This window comes from Rattus rattus, chromosome 8 (genome assembly GCF_011064425.1).
Source record: "Rattus rattus isolate New Zealand chromosome 8, Rrattus_CSIRO_v1, whole genome shotgun sequence".
Lineage (NCBI taxonomy): Eukaryota > Metazoa > Chordata > Mammalia > Rodentia > Muridae > Rattus > Rattus rattus.
In genome coordinates this window covers 64983458-65001999 of record NC_046161.1, presented here as the reverse complement: position 1 = coordinate 65001999, position 18542 = coordinate 64983458, and the positions used below count along the sequence as shown (strand labels likewise).

The 18542-nt window shown below is 42.1% G+C and overlaps 1 protein-coding gene across 3 annotated transcripts in view; it reads left to right on the top strand.

The window, feature by feature from the left end:
- Positions 1–471: 471 nt before the first annotated feature.
- Mindy2 (MINDY lysine 48 deubiquitinase 2) overlaps positions 472–18542 on the top strand; it is a 59877-nt gene continuing 41806 nt past the window's right edge. For 2 of the 3 annotated variants that reach the window (XM_032911341.1, XM_032911342.1), the window contains exons 1-2: positions 720–1487; positions 14607–14664. In XM_032911341.1, coding sequence (XP_032767232.1) covers positions 720–1487; positions 14607–14664 — 826 coding nt within the window. Of the gene's footprint in view, positions 1488–14606; positions 14665–18542 lie in introns of all 3 variants that reach the window. The other variant, XM_032911343.1, reaches the window with a different exon arrangement.

Below are 18542 nucleotides of genomic sequence, written 5' to 3'. Positions count from 1 at the left end.
CCTCATTGAACCTCAGGCAGGGCAAACTAGTAGCTGGTTGGGAGCACAGCGATTCTCAGCCAAAACCCAGGGAGAGCTGCCCCCGTGCTGCGCATTTTCCCAAAAGCCTTCAACAGATCTCTGCCTTTAAAATTTGCATTTCCTAAGAAATGCTTCCAATTCCCAACATTAAAAGCTAAAGAAACAGCTCTCCCGAGGCTTCAGGGAATGGCTGTCTTCCAATGCTATTGCCACTTTCGGGGTCCAACAGGCACAAGCCCAAAGCTGGACCATATTTGCTACAAGCCTCAGTGACTGCCTTTAAAGTAACCGCGCGCAGCGGGGATGCCCCGGAGTTCAACTTCCGGCCGCCCACAGAAGATTATTTTCCTAGTGGCGCTGCGGCTGCCCGAGCCGCGCCTCTGGCCACGCCCTTGGCCACGCCCCTGGCCTCACTCTGGCTTCCCAGGCCCGAAAAAGCGGGAGGGGCGTGGCCTCGGGGGAAGAAGCGCTCCCTGAGTGGGTCGGAGCGTCTCACCGAGCACAGTCACGCGGAGGCACGCTCCGAGCGAGCGGGCGAGAGCTCGCGAGCGCGCTCCCGCCGCCCTCTACGGTGACGTGCCTGGCCGAGGCCGCGCTAGGGCGCTGGAGCTGCTACAGAGCCGCTGTCATGGCGTCGGAGGCGCTAGCTGAGGAGAGCCGGCCGCGGTGTCTATAGGACCAGGGACGGGCGGCCGGGGATGGAGAACGGCCCTGACAGCCCACAGCCTTTGGAACTCGGGGTGCCATCCGGGCGAGTGTCACCGCCGGAAGGGCGACGGCGCGACGGGCGCGAGGCTGAGGATGGTCCCGCTGGACGCGCGGTGGACAGCGGCGGGCAGGGGGCGGCGGCAGCGCGTAGCAGTCTCGGGGACCCGACGTCTCCCTCGCAGCACGGATGCAGCGCGGGCTCGGACTTGAAGGACAGCGCGTCGTCGAGCCCGGTCGCTTCGGAGGCGCCTTCAAGAGGGCAGCACAAGGTGACCGCCTCCCCGGAGCTGGCCGAGGCCGCGGCGGGCCGAGGGTCGGGGCCAGTGGGCGACACAGGCACCTGCAGGGTGGAGCAGGCGGCGGAGGAGCCCAGCAGCGCTGGCGCCCTGAGCAGCAGCTGCAGCGAGCCGAGCCCCCCTGGGGACTCGCCCAGCTTGGACTCCCTGGAGTCTTTCTCCAACCTGCATTCTTTCCCCAGTAGCTCTGAGTTCAATAGCGAGGAGGGAGCGGAGACCAGGGTCCCCGAGGACGTGGAGGAGGGCGCGGCGGGGCCGCCCAGGGTTGCACCTCTGTGCAAAGAGGAGGAGGAGGACCCGGCTCAGGTGCTGGCAGCCTCCAAAGAACGCTTTCCGGGACAGTCAGTGTATCACATCAAATGGATCCAGTGGAAAGAGGAGAACACGCCCATCATCACCCAGAATGAGAATGGACCCTGCCCATTGCTGGCTATCCTCAATGTTTTGCTTCTCGCCTGGAAGGTACACTCTGCAGCTTTCTACTTCCTACAGCTTGTGGGGTGGGGAGGGGCAAAATGGGGTGAGGAAACTGCTGTTTGTCAGCTGATGGCTTCCTTCCATTCATCAGACTCCTCCTTTTTTTGAGACAACGTTTCTCTGTATAGTTTAAGCTGTCTTCGAACTCATGGTCTTAATTCTACTGCCTGTGGAGTGCTGGGTTTATAGGCATGCACCACTATATCTCACAGTCCCTTCTTACATGAAATTAATTCCAGGATTTCTTTATTGGAAGATTATTCATGTGGGTATGTGTCAGGAAGAATTGTTTCTAACTTCAGGTCTTTTTTGTATTAAAAATTCAACGTTCGGTTAAAGGTTGTAACTGATAGTTTACTTATAAACAAGTAGAATCTAGAGCACCCTGCACCTACATCTTCTGATTACTTTTAGCTATACTTGCCTATATTACTCCTTACTGACATTATTACATATAAAATGGTGGAAATTCACAATAGTGATCCTCAGTTACTATCAATCTCATATTATGAAGTAAATGTTAACGATTAGATCTACATGTTTTCTGGAGAATGCTGTCTGTCCCACTTGGGTGTGGATGCGTGAAGGAATAGCGATAGGAAAGATACAACCTATTTAGACAAATTTCATTGAAGGAAAAGCATTGGTCTGAGCCTACTTACCATACATTCCCTTTTTTTTCAAAGACAATATTTTCATCTTTCGTATGATTTTTTTTTTAACTTTCCTTGTTTCCTTGACTCTACTCCAAAGGTTTGGCACCTTTACTAGTAACTATACATTAGAATGTTTGTTAGGGAAGCTAAAACTCTTAACAACTAAAATAAGGAATGATAAATCTCAGGTCTTGGAGAACAGAAAGGGAAGAGGAGGTGTACTGAGGCCTCAGAATATAGTATCATATTTAAGTATCTGGGTTTTGAGAGGATGCATCTCAGCACTTGTTTTCAAATTGATATTCCACCCATAGTTAAAATGTCCCCTGGAAGAAGAATAGCTTGAATTATGCTAACCAGTTATGAAGAACTGAGATGGATAGTGAAGGAGAGATTCCAACACCAAATCTGGCAGCTCTATGTTGTGTATCTGAGGCTGCAGATGAAGCCATCTGGGTTCCAATCCTCTGGATTAGTCTGTTGATAAGTATGCATGCATGCTACTGAATTGGAAGGCTATTTTGATTAACCTCTGCTTATAGCATTCGAGGGCTTCTCTAGCCCAGGGTTCCAAACTTTTCCACATTCTTCCCACAAACCAGCTCAGTAGGATAAACATGATCAGGTTTATCAAAGGCTCCATTCCTGAGAACCAGTTTTCTGCTGTAACAAAATACCTGACAAAAGCAACTTAAGGTAGGGTTTATTTTCGCTCACAGTTTGAGGGTACAGTCCATTAAGTCAGGGAAGCCATGGTGGCTGGAGCTTCAAAGCACTGGTCCCATCGCAGTCCTAGTCAGGAAGCAGAGAGATGTGACTGCTCAGTTTGATTTCTCCTTTTTATTTAGTTCACACCTGCAGCCCATGGAACAATTCCACCCACATGCACAGTGGGAGGAGCAGTTACCATGGCCTGGGTGACTTTGAGGATCTATGAGCCTTGAATTGACTCTCAAAGGCAGACTGAAATGTGTGACCACATGTTTGGGTGCTGGCTTTGTGAAAGACATTATAAATGCAAAGATAGTACAGAGCGCATCAGCCCTCCAGGAGCACAGTACATGGTAAAGAGGCAGGCATAAAGAGTAATTGCAGAGCAATATGAACAGCAGCTGATATGCTAAGGAAGTAAAAAAAAAAGAGTGCATGGTGGGGGTGGGGGTAATTGGGAATGGGATCTCAGGGGAAGGCTTCAGAGATGAGAATGGCTGATTCAGGTCTGAAGATTGAATGAGATGAGGCCTCTGAACAAAAGGGTATTTGAAGAAAGATCAGAGATAGCTTGAAGTGCAGTGGAGAAGGAAAAAGAAAGCGTATTAGCAAGAAGTAAACTTCATGGGTTTGTTTAGTCTGTGAATAAGTATCCACGCTAATGAATTTGAAGAGTATCTTGAAAATCTGGGGTTCTCAGTCCTTTTGCTGCCTGTAGGCTATTTATGCCAACAAAACCAGTCATCATTAATGATTGATAGGGTGATGAATGAGATAAGCAATGTCAAGTAGTATTCTCAAGGTGAGCCAGGGTTTCCAGAGGTCAGAACTGTTTTCCTAATAATACAAAAATGTTATTTACCTTTTGGAAGTCAGCAGAGACTTCCAGATTCTTTGATGGATGGGTGATGATTGAGGTTAAAAAGGAGAACAAAAGGGCATCTGCTATTCACAACACGCAGAAGGAAAGATCTGTCGGGTTATAAACATCTAAGAACTAGTTTCTGTGTGTGCATGTGTGAGTGCGTGTATGTGTGTGTGTGTGTATATATATATGTGTGTGTGCATTCGTGCATGTGTGTGTGTGTTCATACGTAGCTCATACATGCATGTGTGTTGTGCACAAGTCCTCACCTATGTTTGTAGGTAGGGAGACCAGAAGTCAGGCGTTTTTTTCTATCAGTCTCAATGTTTCTTGTTTGAGGATTTTTGGACACAGGGTCTCTCAGTTGAACTTGTTCTTTCAGTTAGACCGGCTGGCTGGTGAGCCCTGGATATTCCTGTTCTACTTCTCCGCGCCTCAGTGCTGAGGTTACAGAAGTATGACACTGCAACCCAGTTTTGACATGGATGCTGGGGATCTAAACTCAGGTGCTGTTTCCACTGAGCCATTGGCCGGGCCCCGAGTGTCTTTACTTTTTCAAGTGACTTTTAGTAATTAGCATATACTGTACAAAATAATTGGTCTCATTATGACTTTTCCATACATGCAAAATAATATATTTTGATCATATTCATCTTTTCACATAATACAAATTATATAGAAAAATGGATTTAATTATAACATTTTCGTTTGTTTTTGAAATGGTCTCATATATCACAGGCTGGGCTCCAGCTTACTGTGTAGCCTGAGGATGGTTTTTTGAACTTCTGAGTCTTCTACCTCAATTTCCCAAGTACTGGAATTATAAGTATGTGCCTCCATTCCCAGTTTGTGTGGTTCTAGGTTAAGTAGGTTCTAGGGCTTCATGTATGCTAGGCAGGCACCTGGCAACTGAGCTATAGCTTCAGGCCTATCATCTTCAACTGACTCTAAGGGCTAACTCCTCCTCGTCTTCCTCTTCCTCTTCCTCTTCTTCTTCCTCCTCCCCCCTTCCTCTTCTTCTCCCTTCCTCCTCCCCCTCCTCTTCCTTCTCTTCAGTATGCATGAGTTCTTTGCCTGTATGTGTATCTGTGTACTACATGTATGCCCAGGAAGCCAGGAAGGGGTACCAGAGGTCCTGGAACTGGAGTTACAGACAGATGTGAGGTGCCACGTGGGTGCTTAGTTTGCATCTGGGTCCTCCAGAAGAATAGCCAGTACTCTTTTATTTTTTTTTATTGGATATTTTCTTTATTTACATTTCAAATGTTATCCCCTTTCCTGGTTCTCCCTCTGGAAACCCCCTAACCCATCCACCCTCCCCCTACTTCTATGAGGATGCTCCACTACCCACCCACTCACTTCCTCTCACCTCCCTGCCCTAGCATTCTCTTACACTGGGGCATTGAGCCTTCACAGGACCAAGGACCACTCCTCCCATTGTGCCCAACAAGGCTATCCTCTGCTACATATGTGGCTGGAGCCATGGGTTGCTCTATGTGTACTCTTTGTTTGGTGGTTTAATCTCTGGGAGCTCTGGGTGTCTGTCTGGTTGGTTGGTATTATTGTTCTTCCTATAGGGTTGCAAGCCTCTTCAGCTACTTCAGTCCTTTCTCTAACTCCTCCATTGGGAACCTCATTCTCAGTCCAATGGCTGGCTGTGAGCCTCCACCTCTGTATTTGTCAGGCTCTAGCAGAGCCTCTCAGGAAACAGCTCTATCAGGCTCCTGTCAGCATGCACTTCTTGGCTTTCACAATAGTGTCTGGGTTTGGTGACTGTATGTGGGATGAATCCCAGGTGGGGCAGTCTCTGAATAGCCTTTCCTTCAGTTTCTGCTCCATGCTTTGTCTCTGTATTTCCTCCCTTGAGTATTTTGTTCTCTCTTCTAAGAAGGACTGAAGCATCCACACTTTGATCTTCCTTCTTCTTGAGCTTCGTGTGGTCTGTAAATTGTATCTTGGGTATTCCGAGCTTTTGTGCTAATATTCACTTATCAGTGAGTGCATACCATGTGTGTTCTTTTGTGATTGGGTTATTTCACTCAGGATATTTTCTAATTCCGTCCATTTGCCTAAGAATTTCATAAAGTCATTGTTTTTAATAGCTGAGTAGTACTCCATTGTGTAGATGTACCACATTTTCTGTATCCATTCCTCTGTTGAAGGACATCTGGTTCTTTCCAGCTTCTGGCTATTATAAATAAGACTGCTATGAACATAGTGGAGCATTTGTCTTTGTTGTATGTTGGAGCATCTTTTGGGTATATGCCCAGGAGTGGTGTAGCTGAGTCCTCAGGTAGTACTATGTCCAGTTTTCTGAGGAACCTCCAGACTGATTTCCAGAGTGGTTGTACCAGCTTGCAATCCTACCAACAGTGGAGGAGTGTTCCTCTTTCTCCACATCCTTGCCAGGATCTGCTGTCATTTGAGGTTTTGATCTTAGCCTTTCTAACTGGTGTGAAGTGGAATCTCAGGGTTGTTTTGATTTGCATTTCCCTGATGACTAAGGATGTCAAGCATTTTTTTAAGGTATTTTGAGGCCATTCCATATTCCTCAGCTGAGAATTCTTTGTTTAGCTCTGTACCCCATTTTTAATAGGATTATTTGATTCTCTGGAGTCTAACTTTTTGAGTTCTTTGTATATATTGGATATTAGCCCTCTATAGGATGTAGGACTAGTAAAGATCTTTTCCCAATCTGTTGGTTGCTGTTCTGTCCTGGTGGTAGTGTTCTTTGCCTTACAGAGTAGCCAGTAGTCTTAACCACTGAGTTGTCTCTCTAGACTTGAGGGTCAGTTTCTTGGTTTACAAAGAGTGCTTGTAAGTGAGCAAGGAAAAAGCTGAGCAACATTGATGTCAAAAAGAGGAAAAAATCAATAGCAAGAAACTTGAAGTTGAAATGGACAGTTCCTGTTTCATCACCTTGAAGTGAAGTTCCGTCTGTGAGCGTCTTACCATCAGTGACTGTTGTGGCTCTCCCTCCTTTATGATGACGTCTCTTGGAAGCCCCATGTTTTTTCACAAATTCCTCATGTTCCTTTCTGACTTACTTTGCCCCATTCTACTCTAAACCTGTAGAAGAACTACAGTCACACTAATTTTTTTCATGCTCTCTTTTCCTAAAGTAAGCACAAAACTCTTTTGAGGTTTTCCAAGTGTGTTTATTGCTTATAAAAAAGGGAAAACAGATGGTGAGCCAAAGATTTTATCTGAGCTTCTGCCTACTCTGTTTTAAATATAGATCTTGTAAAAAGAAATTAAAAACTTCACACAGTGGTAGGACCTCATTTACATAAAAGGTTTGAGGGATGATTCTGGGGCTTCCTTTCCCAAGAATTAGAAGTACTATATGTCTCTGGACTTGTGAGTAAAGTAGATGAGAGCAGTAGGACCCTGCCCAGGTGATGCCTGATGTCAGTGATAAGTATGTCCTCCTCCTCTGCTCTGATAGTACTCTGTCAGTGGAGAATCCTCCCTTTCCCTTGCCCTGTCATGCCTGTGGATGTCCAAAAAGGGACATTTGACTTGTAAATACATGTGGTACCAACAAACTAGGCCATTTTGTTTCTACTTTTGTTTTGTTTGTTTGATTTGTAGTGGGTGTTGCTATTTACCTATTCTATTTGAACTCTCCATTCTCTGGGTTCAGCCTCCTGAGTGCACGAATTAACAGGTGTGCAGCAGCATGCCTGGCTTAAAGGCAGCTCTGGTACTGTCCCACTTTTTAAAAACTAAGATACTTCCATTGTACCTTTCGTGTTTGGAGGAGGTGCTGTTTTTCATGCATGTATGCATGTGTACCATGTGTTGCCTGGTGCTGGTTAAGGCCAGACGATGGCCTCAGAGTTCTTGGAACTGGACTCACATATGGTTGTAAGAGAGTGCTGGGAATGGAAGTCAGGTAAGTGCCCTTAACCTCGGAAACACCTCTCAGCCACTTTACTCCCACTTTTTAACAGCTATTTTTATTTTATGCATATGGTTGTTTTGTTTGTATGTCTGTGTGTGCCATGTATGTGCCTGTGCCTTCAAAGGCCAGAAAGCATCAGGTCCACTGGGACTAGAGTTATAGACCATTGTAAACTGCTATGGGGTACTGGAAATCAAAGTATGAAGTACCAGTGATCTTCCAGTTCATTGTTTTCCACTTCTAATTGGTTAAATTGTTTTTGTGACAGGCCTCAGATTCACTCTCTCCCTTAGGTTGATCCTGATCCTTCTCTGTCCACCTCCTGAGAGTGGGATTACAGGTGTGCTCATTATGCACTGCTTGTTTTGGATGTTTTGTTTTTTAATTGTGTTTAGGGATCTGATGACATAAAAAAAACAAATTGAAAAATGTTTCTTACCTTATGGCAAATTCGATGCTAGCTTGTGCTATGTTGAGAGAGCCTGTCTGAAAAGACCAGATCAAACAAAACAAAAATAGGTGTCAGTTCAACATTCTGGAGCCAAAAATGAGTGGCCCTGGCCTGGGAACACAGATTTAGGTTACCTCAAATCCCACATTCAAATGTTGTAACAATTTCATGAGATTGTTAGAGCAACAGAACAGAGAACATTTCATATACAGTGTTGGAAACAAGGTAAGTTATAGAAAATGAGGGGTGAGGGAGGCTGAAGGAACCAAGTTGTATGTCTCAGATGCCATCTGCTGACTTTCTTAGCTTTTAGGTTAGCAGACCTTAGTAGTCTGCTACATTAATAAATTCTGAGGATGTTAGGTCAGACACAAAAGTGAGTTATTAGGAGGACTAAAGATAGACCAAGATAAATGATAATTAGATTCTGGACTTGTAACACCCTAGCCTTTCTATAATCACTGAAGTGTTATCAGTTAATCAGACTTTGTAGAATATTTAATATAAATGCAACCTCTTTTGGGGAACTAAATTTAGTATGCTAAGTTAGCAATTTAATATTGACCTTTACACTCCATTTTCAGGTGTTTTATACCAGGCTGCGTGTACCTCAAGATAGTGTGATTGTGCCTCAAAATAGATTAAGTAACTTACTTTAAACATTGTAAAATTGTGGAGGGGGGTAGGTGTGTACTTTAGTGTCATGTCATGACAGATGTTTATTTCACTCACTGAACATATTTTATTTATTCCTCTCTTTTTTCTTTTCAAGTTCATGTTCATCATGAAAGAGGAACTTACTTTGCTGTGAATCTCAAGTCACATTACAAGTCACCTACTTACTTTGGGCAAACATTGTTTGCCCACTTGTTCTTTGAATTAATTATGTCTGTGACTTGTTTCACAGTCATCAGTTAAGGTGACAAATAAGTTGAATGACAGTTAGTAGGTAATTTCATAAACAGACTGGACAAACTCAATTTTATCTCTTCTAGTATCTCTACCTTTAAAAGGCTTGAGAAGTGTTTTAAAAACACTTGAGATGCTGAGGCAGAAGGGTCGTCTGGAGTGCTGAGTAACCACGAGGATCTGAATTCAGATCCCAGCATCATCTAACAAGCAAGGCATAGTCTTGGAAACACCTGTCATCCCTGCACTGTGGAGGGACAGGGACAGGAAGATCACTGGGGCTTACTGATGACAGCCACTCTGGGTTCAGGCAGAGACCCTTCCTCAAAGGAGTAAGGAGAAAAGTTACAGAGAAGGGGACTCTTGATGCCTTCCTGTGGCCTCTGTTCGTGGGTACACACACACACACACACACACACACACACACACACACACACACACACACACACACAGACACGAAAAGTTGTTAGGACCTAATTGTATAATCTTTGTTTTTTGTTTTGTTTTGGTTTTTTTTTTTTCCCGGAGCTGGGGACTGAACCCAGGGCCTTGTGCTTGCTAGGCAAGCGCTCTACCACTAAACTAAATCCCCAACCCCGTAATTGTATAATCTTTAATACTTAGTGATATGGTAACTAGGTAATTACTAGCCAGGTGGTAGCACTCACCTTTAATCCCAGCACTCTGGAGGCAGAGGCAGGTGGATCTCTGTGGGTTGGAAACCAGCCTGCTCTCCAGACTAATTCCAGGACATCCAGGACCACACAGAGAAACCTTGTCTTGGGAACAAAGAAGGAAAAGGAAGAGAAGGAAGACGAGAAGAATTTAACAATTACCTATGATGATTTTTCAAATAGCTTTTTTGTGTGATGGTATTGTTTGTTTTTTGAGACAAGGTCTAACTATAAAGCTCTTGCTGACCTGGGACTCACTCTCTACATCAGTTTGGCCTCCCATTCCCACTGATCTTCCTGCTTCTGCCTCCTGGGTTTTAGGATTAAAGGCTTATATTAATACTTTTGTGTTTCTTAGTAATTGTTGAGTCCTCTGCGTTTACTACTTCTCCCATTCCTTCAAATCTTGGCCTATCACTTTTAGGACATTTACATTCCTGTTTAAGATTTCACTAATATTTTAAACACAAGATTTTTTTTTTTATTTTGTTCTCTCTTGAGGCCACTTCTAATATCAATATAGAGTTGCTTAGAACATGGCAAGGTAGACAGTCTGCTCTTGGAAAGTTCAAGACTGTGTTCTGAAATCGTGTAGACCCCTAGTACTATAGAGTATATATGCCAAATTCATATACTCTTCAGCATCTCCATCTCCTTCTTCTCCTCTGATCTGATGCATGGTGAATACCACCGAGCCATGGCCCCAGTCTCTTTGGCTTCTTAATTTTCCAGCATTGCAGAAACTAAAAGAACAATCTCTTTTTACATTTATTTATGTATTGGGAGAGTACACTACATGTGTGGAGGTCAGAGAACAACCTGGTTCTCCCTCCATTTGTGGGTTCAGAGGATGGAATGCAAATTGTTAGGTCATTGGGCTCCCCATTGGGTAGGAAGTGCCTTTACCAGGCCCCTTGAGAAAGGATAAATTGTTTGTTCGTGAAATTTTCTGGTGAATTTGTCACAGTGAATCTTTCTTAAATAAGATAACACATAATTATTTTAAAGGAAAACATCATTTGAGTTGGCAAGAAGGCTCAACACTTAAAGGAGCTTGCCTTTAAGACTGACAACCTGAATTCAATTCCTAGGACCCAAATGGTGGAAGGAGAAAATAGACTCTGGCAAGCTATCTTCTGACTTTGTATGACACATGTGTACCCATACAGATACAAGCACAAAATAAGTAAATGTGAAGAAATGTAAAAATAATAGAAATGACACGCGTGGTGTCATACACCTTTAATCTCAGCATGCAGGGATCAGAGGCAGGTAGAGCTCTGTGAGTTTGAGATCAGTCTGGTCTACATGGAGGGCTTCAGGCTAGCTAAGGCTATTTAGTAAGGTTCTGTCTCCAGTAAGAAGAAGAAGAAGAAGAAGAAGAGGAGGAGGAGGAGGAGGAGGAGGAGGAGGAGGAGGAGGAGGAGGAGGAGGAGGAGGAGGAGGAGGAGGAGAAGAAGAAGAAGAAGAAGAAGAAGAAGAAGAAGAAGAAGAAGAAGAAGAAGAAGAAGAAGAAGAAGAAGAAGAAGAAGAAGAAAGAAGTAATTTTTAAAAACATTGATAGCCATGAACGGCACTTTTAAATTGCTGTGAAACTGAAAGTTCCATCCTTAGAATATAAAGGTGGCTAAATATCAGCACTTTAAAATTGATATTGAAACAACCTGATAAATACCATATAAGAATAGCTAGAATAATCTAAAGCAAAAACTAGAAAGTTTTCCTATAAAGAACTATTTAGTGGGGCTGGAGAGATAGCCTAGGTGTTAAGAGCATTGGCTACTATTCCAGAAGGACCTAATTCAATACCCAGCACCCACACGGCAGCTCACAACCATCTATAACTCCAATTCCAGTAAACCTGACCTCTGGCTTCTAGGGGCACCAGATATACAAATGGTTCCCATCATACACATAGGCAAAACACCCATACACATAAAGTAAAATAATCATTCTAGGCCTTCTGTTTCATGAGTCTCTGTTAGAGAAATTAAACTATGCCACTGTAATACAAGAAAAAATGCAGAATATACCGAAGTGTAGCCAAAGAATATAAAACAATGTGAGTAAAAAAAAAAACTGACCTTTTCTTAGAAAAACAGCCAGTGAACTTCAGTTTTAAAATTATATGTAGGAAGCGGGCTGCAGAGCTTGCCCGGCAGTTCAGAGCGCATACAACTCGTGCAGAGGACCTCCGTTTGAGTCTCAGCACCCAAGTCAGGGCTCACAACTTGCCTCTAACCCCAGCTCCATTGGATCTAGCATCCTTCTGGAGTCTGTACATACACACACAAGGCACATACTCATACACATAAGTAAAAAGATAAATCTTTTAAATTTATTTGTATTTATTTTAATTATTTTAACTTTATTTTTAAGAATTTTTACTGAGTGCACTGCAATAGGCAATTGGACTAGACAGTAATTAGAATACTGCTGCAGCCAAAATTGTTCTTTAGAAGGCATTATTACAGCGAATAAAAGCCGTTTAGATTAGTGTGGTGAGCAAACCTCTGTCGTGTCTTAGTTTCCACCGAGTGAGAAAAGGAGAGGACAACTTGACCCTAAGCACCAGCTGTCACATGCTCTTAGAGAAGCTAACACTGCCACATTTTGCAGTGATCATTTTGAAAACTTATTCTATCATTAATTAAAAACATTTTATATATCATTAACACATTTGGTAGCATAAACTTAGAAAAAGTTCTTTAACTCTTAGGGAGCTATTGGAGAAATTGATGATTTAAACAGTTTCCTTGATAAGGAGAACAATGACTAGTAAATTTTTATGTTCTTCTATCATTGATATGGGTAATTATTTGGAATTTCCACCCAGAATTCTTTGTGTATCTGTTTTTCGAGACAGGGTTTCTCTGTGTAACCCTGGCTGTCTTATCTGTAGACCAGGCTGGCCTCTAACTCAGAGATCCACCTGCCTCTGCCTCCCCAGTGCTGGGATCAAAGGCCTGCACCGCTACCTCCCAGCTGTTCCTTTCTGAATATTTTTAAGACTTTTTAAAGAAATTGTATGAATGTGAGTGTGATTGGATGTATGTATGTGTCTGGTTCCTTCAGGGTCCAAAAGGAGATGTCTAATCTCCTAGAACTGGGGTTACAAATAATTGTGAGCCCCTATGTGCCTAACTACTGAGCCATCTCTCCAGCTTCCTGAATATTTGTTTTTCTTCTATTCTGTGAATATAACAGAGTTTGGTTGTAGATGTCAATTAAAATATTTAGTTATTAGCCATGGTATGTGTATCTCACCTTGACAATTCATGTGAAAACTTATTTTAGGTCAGTGAGGTAGGTCAGTGAGTAGGTAAAGGACTTGTACCCAATCCTGCAACCTCAGCTTACACCACCCCGGAAGCTTCTTACGCTCTTTCTACTGTACCTCTTTACCTCTAGGAGTAACCGTAATCCTGATTTTTGTTGTTAGGCTTTGTTTCATCATTTTCTTTGTCTTATGTCTTATGTAGCATAGGTTGGCCTCATGCTCTATATCCAAAGATGACCTTGAACCCCTGACTCACCTGTCCTCATCTTCCAATTGCTAGGGTTACAAGTGTGTACCACTATTCCTGGCTTTTTTTATTTTTTTTATTTTTGACAAGGTTCCCCTACATAGTTGAAGCTGGATTACAGGTTTACATCTCCTTGCTTTTTAAAAAATAGTTTTTGTTACCTATATATGTACTTCTAAATAATACAGCTTATTTTATCAGTTTTTAAATTTTATATTTTAAATAAAATCATACAGATGAATTCTTTAGCGTTTGCTTAGTACTTTGATACTGTGTTTATTTTAACCATTCAGAATCTGCCCAAGGTAGATTGAAATTATGATTATGATAATTATCTTGACTTCCAGAAAACAATTCCATTAATGACTTGTTACATGCTGGCACCTCTTCCTGATCTTTAACTGAATTGTCTACTATTCTGGGCACTGTGACAGGGGTGTCTTAGCAATTATGTTAGATGGTAAAAGGAATAACATAGCTTTACAGACTCTATGATTCCCTTTTACAGACATATTAATATCGCTATATGATTTTCTATCACCTTAGAAATAGTACAGTGGGGACTGGAGAGATGGCTCAGCGGTTTAGAGCACTGACTGCTCTTCCAGAGGTCCTGAGTTCAATTCTCAACAACCACATGGTGGCTCACAACCATCTGTAATGAGGTCTGATGCCCTCTTCTGGCCTGTAGGTACACATGCAGGCAGAAAGGTGCATGATGTATACATAATAAATAGATATTAAAAAAAAAAAAAAAAAGGGGTTGGGGATTTAGCTCAGTGGTTAGAGCGCTTGCCTAGAAAGCGCAAGGCCCTGGGTTCGGTCCCCAGCTCCGGAAGAAAAAAAACAAACAAACAAACAAACAAACAAAAAAAGATGTGAAATAGTACAGTGACAGTACTGACCTTGTAATACTTTATTTTTGATATTTTATTTGCTTTTAACATCCTTTAAAATTATTTGTGTGTGTGTGTGTGTGTGTGGGGAGAGAGAGAGAGAGAGAGAGAGAGAGAGAGAGGGGTGAGGGTTCATGTGTGTCTTGGTGTGTGTGTATATCACAGTGTGTATGTGGTAAAAGTCTGGGGGTAACTATTAGGAGCCCATTCTCTCCTTCCACCCTGAGTTTCTGGGATCAAATTTAAGACGTCAAACTCATTTGTTAAGCACTTTCACCTGCTATTTTTTTTTCACCCTTATCTGCAATTTTTTGAGAAAGAGTCACGTGCTATATCGCAAACTGTTTTAAACCTCACGGCCATCCTACTGAGTCCTGGAGTATAGGCACGAACCACATGCTTGGGTGACTTTACTATATAAGCATGAATGTTAATGTATTTATATAGTGGGTGTATGCTGTGTGTGTGCATACATCGTTTTATAGGACTAACACTTTGTTTCTTTCAGGTGAAACTCCCACCGATGATGGAGATCATAACTGCGGAGCAGCTGATGGAGTATCTCGGTCAGTGCAGGGCTGAGTGATTTCTGTGTCTTTTTCAACAGTAAATGAAGTTTTCAAAGCTGTTACTTTACCGGTGCTATTGGATATTCTATTTTAAAATTATAGTTCTGACTCTGCTAATTAAAAATGTTACCACTATAATACTATTCTTAGCTGCTAAGACATTCTTCTATCATTAGAATCTTGAACTATAAATAAGACTGGGCAAAATCTAGAGAATAGCACACTAATTAATTAATCCCAGTAAATTGCAGAATAAGAAATAATACAAAAACTTTGGCATTGCATAACAAAAATACCTTTTTAAAATTATGTTGACTTGCATTAAAGTTGAAGGAGTTGGGTTGAAGATATAACTCAGTGTTGGAGGACTTGTCTGGCATCTGTGAGCTCCTTCCTGGGTTTCATCAGTGGAAGTAAACACACACACACACACACACACACACACACACACACCATACTTACACACACACACATGCATAGGCACACACACACATACACACACACACACACACACACACACACACACATACACATACACACACCAGAGCAAACAAAAAAAAAATCCAAGGAGGTGATATGAGATACTGCTACCCAAAGTGTAATTTGTGGACCTATGTCAGTTTATAGTATATCCCCTCTGAAATATCTTTCTTGTTGAAGGAAGCAGTGTTTTCAACTGAGTTCTTTCCTGGGCTTCTTATCTCAAAACAGACAGCAGGGGCTAGAGAGATGGCTCAGTCCTCTAAGCACTGGCTGCTCTTGCAGAGGACCCCCTTCTCAGTTTGAGCACCCACGGTGTGTCCAGCTTTAGGGGATTCTACTTTATCTTCTTGCTTCCTTAAGCATTAGGCCTTCACATTGTGCACATACATACATGCATATATACAAACACTTATACACAAATAATAAGAATAAATGCCCTTTCAAAAGAGTCTTGATTCAGTTTGTAGACGGTCTACATCAAATTTAACTTATCTAGAGAGAAGTGGGTATACATGGTACTATGCCTTTTGCAGTTTGGCAAACAACTTATACATTACAAAATAAGATCTCTTTCTCCATATCTTTCTAGTATTTTTAGTGATTAAATTTTTTTTTTTTGGTTCTTTTTTTCGGAGCTGGGGACCGAACCCAGGGCCTTGCGCTTCCTAGGTAAGCGCTCTACCGCTGAGCTAAATCCCCAGCCCCTAATAATGTATTTCTTTTTTTTTTTTTCTTTTTTTCGGAGCTGGGGACCGAACCCAGGGCCTTGCGCTTCCTAGGCAAGCGCTCTACCGCTGAGCTAAATCCCCAACCCGTGATTAAATTTTTATTTAAAAAAGATATTGTTAGTCAATTGCTAGGGAGATGGCTTAGTTGGTAAAGTGCTTACTGTACACTCACGAGGGCTGGACTGTGGATCCTTAGTATTCCTGTAAAGGTTGAGTGTGGCAGCTCGTGCCTATGCTATGTGGAAGGTGGAAGTAAGAAAACCCTTGTCGTTTCCTGGTCAACCAATCCGTCCAGTTGATGAGCTCTAGATTAAGTGAGAGATCTTGTCTCAAAAACTAAGATAAAGGACTAGAGAGATGGGGTAGTGGTTAAAGGCACTTTACTGCTGTTGCAGGGGACCTGTTCAGAACCTAGCAACTATAGTAAGTGCCTTACAGCTATCCATAACCCCAGCCTCAGGGTATACAACCTCTGGCCTCAGCACCTGTACTCACATACACACACACACACACACACACACACACACACACACACACACACACACACAGCTGGGTGTGGTGGCACATGTCTTTAATCTCAGCACTCAGGAGGCAGAAACAGGCAGATATCTGAGTTCTAGGCCAACCTGGTTTGCAGAGTGAGTTCCAGAATAGCTAAGACTACATAGAAATATCGTATCACAAAACAAACAATTTTTTAAAAATAAAGTGATTGGGGACGATACCACATATCAAAGTCTACATGTATGCACACACATGCATGTATACCACCCACATACACATACAAACACATATATAAAATACTGTTGGCTATATTTGATGGTATGATGGTATATATCAGTAATCCCAGAACTTAGTAGACTAAGGCAGAAGTAATGATTATGAGTTTGAGGCCAGTGTGTGCTACAAAGCAAGACTTAGATAGATAGATAGATAGATAGATAGATAGATAGATAGATAGATAGATAGATAGATGTGGATGGATGGATGGATGGATGGATGGATGGATGGATGGATGGATAGATGGATAGTGGATAGGCAGATAGCTAATAGTTTCTCTCAAGTGTTCCAGACAACCAGCTAACTGGGTGAGAAAGTTGTGTGTGTGTGTGTGTGTGTGTGTGTGTAAAAGGGGGAAGGGAGTGTTGTAGAAAGTACTTCCTCTCAATCTGGGGGTTTCTACCCTGCCTTTGATCATTCGGTTTCCAGATAACGACACACACCCTTTATATTTACACTAAGCCTTAATCGGCACTAGAGCTGGGCAGATGTCTACCCTCTGTGCCATTAGAACCTACTTCTCCATCAGTAACCCCAAGTTATAATTTGTTCTATCTGGGCAGCTTTTAGCTCCAATTGGCTAGCCCTCGTGGCTATGTTTTTATGATTCATCTAACCCATGATGGCTTTCTCCTCTCTCTACCTTCTTCCCCCTCCTCATGGTTTTCCTCTTTGTATTTTTTCTGGAGCAATCTATAATCTTTGGCAAAATTCCTTATGTTTCTTTCAACATTTTTTTCTCTAAAATATTTTCATCAGAATCAGCTAACAAAATGTTATCCATGTAATGATAAATGATAGATTGAGGAAATTGCTTATGAATTATTTCCAATGGCTGTTGCACAAAATATTGACATAAAGTTGGATTACTTAATATTCTCCATGGAAGTACCTTCCAATGGTATCTTTTAATTGGACCACTGTTGTTCAGAGTAGGTACTGAGAAAGCAAACCTTTCCCTATCCTGCTCATGCAAAGGTACTGTGAAAAAGCAGTCTTTCAAGTCAGTTATTTAGGTAAAGGAAGTCCAGGCTGTAAAGGACCCAATGGCTGAATTATCTATGAACTATTCTTAATTCCATTATTCTTCTCCATTTTTCTGAATTCTTTTTTACAAAACACAGGGGGATTCCGTGGGCTAGGAGACTCTTCTATGTTGAGCCTCCAGCTGTTCTTGTACCAGTTTCCATAAAAGTCTGTTTGATAACCATTTTGGGGGCAAGGCTGTTGGTATGTCAGTAGTGGCCCCTTTTATAAATTTAGAAACTCAGTCCCAGTAATGTCATATGTTAAGACAATTGGCACAGCTTGTGATTGCTCTCGATCACCTGTATCAATAAGGGGGAGTTTAAAAGAAAAAAATTGAAAGTGGGGCTTTTAGAAAAAATATAAATATATATACACACATACATATATATTTCATATTCATTAATTATGTTTACTGTGTGCAGACCTCATAGTTATAGGTAAATTACTCAAAATCCTTAAATATATACAGATAAAGGGTAGATTAGTGGACTTTAAAGAGCCAAGAGGATGCTAAATAGAATACAAAGAGGGCAGGGAGATGGCATGAGATGGGATCAGAGTCATTGGATTCAGATTGGAAAGGACCCAAATTGGCTGATGTAAAGACTAACATTTTTGCTGTGAATGAGCTGTGATTTCAGTGAGGACACTGGACACAGCGCTGACATGATCTGAACTTCACAAAAATGCTATAGCTGCTATTACACAGATAGCATATTGCCATATTTGAATGTTTTTCTTAAAAAAACAAAAAAACAAAAAACAAAAAAAACCCACCACAATTCCAGGGACGAGAGCGATGGCTGTAGTAGTTAAGAGCACTTGTTGCTCTTCCAGGGGACTGAGTTTGGTTGC